Below are 7,157 nucleotides of genomic sequence, written 5' to 3'. Positions count from 1 at the left end.
GGAGCCTTCAATATCGTGAGATTTTAAATTGACAGGTACATTTCTCCAAATCAGATTTTTGTCAAAATCTGTTGAAAACACATCTCTCCCGGATCAATGTCATCCATATTTTCAAACAAAAAATAATTGATCATGGTGCGGCAAAGATCGCCATTGACCGTAACGCAGGCTTCGGCTTCATATTTGAAGAAATAGGTTCGATAATGCCATCTTTCTGGATGTAATGGAGTCTGCATGGTCTGTTGTGTATTGGTCTCACTCCATATGTAGCAATTTTATTTATTAACAAACCCGTTAAGCCGGAAATGAGTTACGCGAATCGATGACTAAATTTCGAAGTAAATTTGAATAATTTGACAGCGTTGTTCAAGTTTCATGATAATTTGCAGATTATACTGATCATAAATGTCAACAAGTGAGCACAATATGACAGTTAACCCTTCCGTAAGTTCTATCAGGCTTAAAAAAATCACCCTTTATAAAACATGTCACAATTTGTTTTGTTTTATATTGTTGGCATTATTTAACACAACATACACATTACATATGATGTCCTTTACGTGTAGAAAAAAAAGGACAAATCAAGATAAGATTTAAAAAAACAAACAAACAATTATTTGTCCCAAACAATTAAACGCATGTTTCTATTAAAACTAAAACACAATAAAGCTTTTAGCTGTAATTATTGTACATTAATAATGTCAATAATATTACCACTCTCCTAACCCCTAATAAATATTTGTTGTATAATAAAACCCCAATAAAAGTATTTGTCACAATTTAGTCGTTAAACGAATGTGAACATTTCAATAACTAAATTTGTGTAAAAGTAATTAAAACAAAATATTCTTTGATATTTGAAATTTATATTATGAACCTCTAGAAAATTTCTGCAAAGAAAATGTCGAAAAGGAGTTTAAAATTGCGTGAAATATTCGATACTTTGATAATTTTTCGGCGCAGTTTGATTTTTCAAACCAAAGAGTTCTTTCAAAATTCCACTTTACATGGAGTGCGTTATATTGCGGAGACTGGACGACCAGTGGGGGAAAAGTAAGAAAGTGATGAAAATATATACAGAAAATTAATATAATGAAAATTTATTCGAACTTATAAATTTCTGAGGACTCTCGTAGCGGGTCACAAAAGGACTTGTGAAAGTAATAAATGTCTAAAATACTTTTTCAATGTAATCTTTGAAATATTACAGATAAATGAACTTAAGTTAGAATGAATAACAAATCTAGGGTCTGATTCAGAAACACGAAAAGAAACCAATTTTCAAATATTTTTATGAAAAACACTCAAAACTTATTTAAAAACAGAGTGATTTTCATACAAAATTTTAAAATTATTTTCCTTTCATGTTTCTGACCTTACTTTAAATTAAAATTATGTTTAACAAAAACTTGTGTTTTTCTTAAGGTTTATGTGGTTCTGTTTCACTTCGATTGGAGCAGTGACCGCTTTAGTGATTATTATGAGTTTGTGGGAGAAATTTCAAACTAATCCCACAATTACAGGTGAGAATATTTCAAAATGATGCAATCTTGCTATAGTTGAAGACAAATATTTCAATAATTTGTACTTATTTTCCTAAGGTTTGGACACTGATTTCCACAATCAAAATGTGGTATTTCCCACCACCGTAGTTTGCCCCGAAATAGCATTTGATCATGAGAAGGCCTATACAGTGGCTTATAAAAATATAGCGTAAGTTGTTTTTAATGTAAAAATAATGTAAAATGAGCTTAATTCTATATAATTCCCTGAATTTAGTAACTATGATGAAACCTCTGCTGGTTATATGGTGCCATTTTTGGAACTTTTACCCACACTTTCATTTGAAACACTGAATGAAGCCTCTTTAATTGCCAGTTCGGTGGAAATGAATAATATTCATGAGAAAACATTGCGTCATTGGGCTTATATGGTAAGTAAAGAAATGTTCATTGAACAAAGGATGGGAAATTTAGCCTCACAGAGAAAACAGATTCGTAGTAGCAACCGAATTTGTTTCCAATCGAATGATTCGGTTGCACATATAGAATTTTTCGGTTCTATCAACAGAAAGTCATTTGATAAAGAATAATTTCAGTTGAAGCAACCGAACTTTTGTTATCCCTTCTAAACTTTTGTAGCCACAACTGTAAAATTCGGTCTCTAAGGTAGAATCATTCGATTGGCAACAAATTCAGTTGCTATCACGAATCTGTTTTCTCTGTGCATAAAGTAGTTTTTGTCTGTACGTTTTCCGAATTATAAAACTGCTTGGCAATTTTTTAAGATCCTCGATTAAGACATGAATTGATGATTCTATAAAACTACGATTTAAGCAGACATGAAAAGAGATGTCTATAAAACGCGGATTAAAGCAAACACGAATAGAGGAGTACATAAGAAGTCTAATTCAAGATCTACATTCCTACGACGAAGTTAAGGAGAGTAGTCTATAACACTATGATTAATGCAGACACGAATAAAGAAGTCCATAAATGTCCATATGATTAAAGCAGACGAATAAGGGACTACGACTTAAGTAGACAAGAATAGAGAAGTCTATAAAACTACAATTAAATCAGCGGTATACAAATTTAAGATTAAAAGAGAGCTCTATGCACTTTGTCGAACGTTTCTCCTTATCAATATATGTATTTTTTGTGCGATGATTTCATCGTGGGATTCAAATCACTTTCCGCCGAGACATTTCTTAAAGTTTGGAAACAAGAAATAGTCACTCGAGGCTAAATACAACTTTTGGTAGCCTAATTCAAGGCTTTTTGCCATGGAAACTTCACAATTGCATTGTCCTGTTGAAAAGTAATTTTTTTTACCCAAAAAATGGAGGCATGACTTTATTGGCTGACAGATCCACCTTGGCCTTCTTTGCGCCAATTTACCCCGAGAAAACCACTGTTTTTACTACTGTTTGGTCTCCACGGTTACAAACTCGTCCATATTGTGGTTGAACAACGCCAAACACTCCTGCAAACTTGTCACACAATTACATTTGTGGCAGATATTGAGCAAACGCGGCAGCCATCTTGAGGAAAACAAGATGCTGATCTCTCGAACTTTCAATTTCCGATCGACCAACAATGTGAATGTGTTAAATTTTTTCGGGTGTATAGACTTCATATGTCCTGTGCTTGTACAAGTCACAACAAAATAATAAACAACTTCTTTACCATGGAAATTGATGGTGCAGAATTCCAGTATTTTTTATCAAGCTTAGTCTTGGTTTGAGTGATGGTTTTTAATGCTTAATGAACCGACGAAATTCACTTTTCTCCAATTTCTCCTAAAGTCACGAGGTAGTCTGCTATGAATGTCAAACACAAACTAAATGCCGGAGCTACTTAAAATTTTGACAGGAGTCAACTGATAGATGCCTGTTGACAGGAGCAGTGTTGCTTTTCCAGTTAAGAGCCGGGAAATTCAAAAAGTCGCGAACTTATTGACGCAAAGTATATAAAACTTAAAATCCGTTTAATCCCGGATTGATTGAATTAATGAATGAATATTTAAAACTACGAATTAACCCAATTGTGTATATAAGACTACGTTTAAACTTGAATTGATTAAATAGAAGAAGGATATATAAAACTACAATTAAACCAGGATTGATTGAATAAAGGAATCAGTGTATAAAATACGATTAAACTAGGATTTATTAAATAAAGAAATGAGTATTAAACCACAATTAATACAGAATGTAGAATCTGTAGAAAAATCACGACTACAGACGCTGAAAGATCTCATTTCATGTTTGGAATACGTAGAATATGATTTCGCATATCTTCTTTAAGTCACTGACTGACTACTAAAGAAAGTAGTTATTATTATTATTATAATTTCAGCAACAATTTAATATTTTCTATTTAATAAAACTATATTAAAAAATCTTTGCAGACCTTCATCAAATGTGAGGACGTTTTAATTGAGTGCAAGTATCGCGATGAACCCATCAAATGTTGCAGCCATTTTGAACCGGTCTACACCGAACATGGTTTCTGTTTTGCTTTCAACAGTCGTTTCAAGTCCTTAGAAGATGCAGAGTAAGTATTTTGTTAAATGATATCTAAAGAATACAGATTTCCTATAAAATTATTTTAAAAAAAACTTCAGCCAAAAAACCGGACCACCTCATGATTTATATGAAACGGATAAAAAATGGGCTTTATTTTTTGTACCCAATAGCACGGTTAAGGTAGGTTCTTTCTAATTTATATTTAATATATGATTAACTTTCAATTTTATCTTCGTTAACAGATTTTCATATTTTCCAACGAAGAGTATTTTGGTCAAGATTTTAATCCTCAGATTGAGTGGTCCGAAAATCAAGTAGTTGAAGTTCGTATTTCAAAGAAGAATACCTATACAACAGATGATGCTCGACAGTTGTCAATTGGGTGAGAAATTGGAAACAAATGTTCTATTAATGTAGAAAACATATTGTAGAAACTGTTCCTTTTGTAAAGCTATCGGAGAAATTATTAAAAGTTCGAAAACGCTCCCTTTAGACTGGTTTTCAGATAGAAACTTAGCAAATATGAAGGATCAAAAGCCCGTATTTTGAAAGACATTCACAAGCTCTGGTTTTATTACTACTTTAAAATTAATAATTTGATTCAGAGATGATGAATTTATTCTATGATTTAAATACTTATTATGAATTTCCAATTGCAGACAACGCAAATGCATTTTCCATGATGAAATCAAATTGAAATACTTTCCCGAAGAATATACATTCTCATCGTGCATGAAGGAATGTCGCATGAAAAAGGCCATCAAACTTTGCAAATGTAATCCACCTTTCTACAAACCCATACGTAAGTTTCCCGTTTTTACTATATATCTGGAAACTTCCTATATCTGTAATATATTCCCCAGAAAATGTACCCATGTGCGGCATAGAAGATTTGGAATGTTTGAATTTATATAAAAATAATATAACCAACATTAAGGATTGTCTGCAATGCGAATTAAGCTGTTCGAAAACTGTGTTCAACATAGAGAAATTAATTAAAAAGTATGTCAACGAAAAACTCAGCAATTTATTCCTAGAACCCGAATAATTCAGTTATGTTTACAACCGAGTTAGATAACAACTAGCGAGCAAATAATTTACTATTTGGAAACGAATTTGCCAGTTGTATTTACAGAGACAACAAAAACTTATTTCTGTTAATTAAAATTCGGTTGTCTTAACAGAATTTGTGTCGAAGCAACCGGATAAATCAATTAATTTATATTTTCAATTTAACCTTCAGCATTGAACGTCCCGAGGCCCCTGGTGTTTTGGTGGAATTTCTAACATGGCCAATTATACGCTACAAACGTGAGGTATTGTTTGGTTGGGTAGATCTACTGGTATCCTTTGGTGGCATAGCCAGTTTATTCTTGGGTTTCTCACTGCTATCAGGCGTAGAGATTATTTACTACTTCACTTTGAGAGCCTGCTGTATGGTGTATAAAAATCGGGTATATATTTAAATTAAATTATAAAAGATCTTAAATTATTCATAAAATGAATTCAATATTTCAGCAACAATTATATGAAATTGAAGAGCGTATTAAAAATGAACCACCTCCTCCCATTAATATGACATTAAAAATTCAAAGCTATGCAACGCCCAGGCCAACTGTCAATGAGGAGAAATTACCCATCGCTAGTGATGCAACGATTGCAGCGATAAATCGTTTTAGTGATAATCCTCCGGAATATAATGAGCTGGGTGGCAGGAGACGTAAGGCAGAGAAGGTAAGATCAAGAGTGCATACATTTGTATCTCAATAGTTTATAATTATATATATTTTTTTTAGGATTATACTAACTATTCAAAGTCTTTGTATAAGACCCCAAAAGTTTTACCCAGCTATGAGGACAGTCTTAATCCTAAATGGCAGTATGGTCAATATTTACCTTAAGTTTTTAAGAAAACTAAAGTAATTGATTAAAAATATCAAACAAATTTTAAAAAATATTTATCAAATTGTAGAGCAAATATTACTCAGTTTAATTTGGCAACATTAATTTATATAAAAATCAAAGCAACTGATAAAAAGTATCACAAAAATTCCCTAAAAAAATTAATTAAAATTATGTTACGATAAAAATGCAAATGATAAAAAATATCACAAAAATTAAAAATAAAAACTGCAATAAAACCCTCAATATAATTTCAAATCTCTTCATCTAACGACTATTGAATCGTATAACAATACATTATGATTGTGGCGCCATCTAGTAGTTGGTAGAAAAAATGATTTAGCTAGTTCTACAACCTTTTTTTAATAATTCACAATAAAAATTGTGTTAACAGTAATTTTAAGTCCCATTTTCTCCATCTCTGATTAGTTTTTATTATGACGATATATTGACATTATTCATACAGAAATTATATTAACTGGAACTATGTATATCGTTATGGGGCTACGAGTGATTAAGTTTTATAAACATAATCCGAGAGATGACGAAATAAAAAGTGACAATTATAAAATTTGGTTTAATTTAGTATTAAAAAATTTCCGGGATAGGAAAAAGTCCGGGAAATTAGGAACCCTAGTTGATACAGAAGAAGCACGATTTGAATAACCTAATTTTTTTTCAGCCTAAAGCGTCATATGCGTGAAGTTTTGCTTTACTTCATTAATTTGTAAAAAAGGGTGCCACTGAAGCTCACCTATTGCTGACCAAAGTTTATGGTGAAAGTGTTTCATCGGTTGCAACGTGTGAGATATGGTTTGTGCGGTTCAGAATTGGTGGTTTTTACACGGAAGACAAATATCGCCCTGGCCAGCCAAAAGAGTTTGATGACCAAGAATCGGAGCTTGCGAAATCATTGGGAGCTACTCAATCAGCAATTTCAAAACGATTGGAAGCAGCTGGATTCATCCAAAAGCAGGAAAATTGGGTACCATACGAATTGAAGCTGAGAGACCTCTGAAATGCTGCTTGAACGCTATAAAAGAAAATTATTTTTGCACCGAATCATTACTTCCGATGAAAAATGTATTCATTACGATAACCCGAAGCGTAAGATCCCGTATGCGAAGCCCAAATAGCCGAATCGACACCAAAGCCAAATATCCATGCCGCTAAGGCTCTGTATTTGGTGGGACCAGTAGGGGCCTATCTATTATGAGCTGATGAA

At 32.5% G+C, this 7,157-nt stretch overlaps 1 protein-coding gene across 1 annotated transcript; it reads left to right on the top strand.

The window, feature by feature from the left end:
* The first annotated feature begins 890 nt into the window (after positions 1-890).
* Positions 891-5,978, top strand: ppk23 (pickpocket 23). Its single transcript, XM_065506997.1, has 12 exons — positions 891-1,053; positions 1,426-1,523; positions 1,602-1,713; positions 1,780-1,933; positions 3,913-4,058; positions 4,129-4,210; positions 4,273-4,412; positions 4,690-4,832; positions 4,894-5,032; positions 5,274-5,484; positions 5,549-5,764; positions 5,827-5,978. Exons 1-12 carry the CDS (start codon positions 902-904, stop codon positions 5,929-5,931), a joined length of 1,698 nt encoding a protein of 565 aa, XP_065363069.1. The 5' UTR covers positions 891-901; the 3' UTR covers positions 5,932-5,978.
* The last annotated feature ends 1,179 nt before the right edge of the window (positions 5,979-7,157 follow it).

Source organism: Calliphora vicina, chromosome 4 (genome assembly GCF_958450345.1).
Source record: "Calliphora vicina chromosome 4, idCalVici1.1, whole genome shotgun sequence".
NCBI classification, from domain to species: domain Eukaryota; kingdom Metazoa; phylum Arthropoda; class Insecta; order Diptera; family Calliphoridae; genus Calliphora; species Calliphora vicina.
Note: the sequence above shows the minus strand (reverse complement) of the source record. Positions and strands in the feature narration are given on the sequence as shown.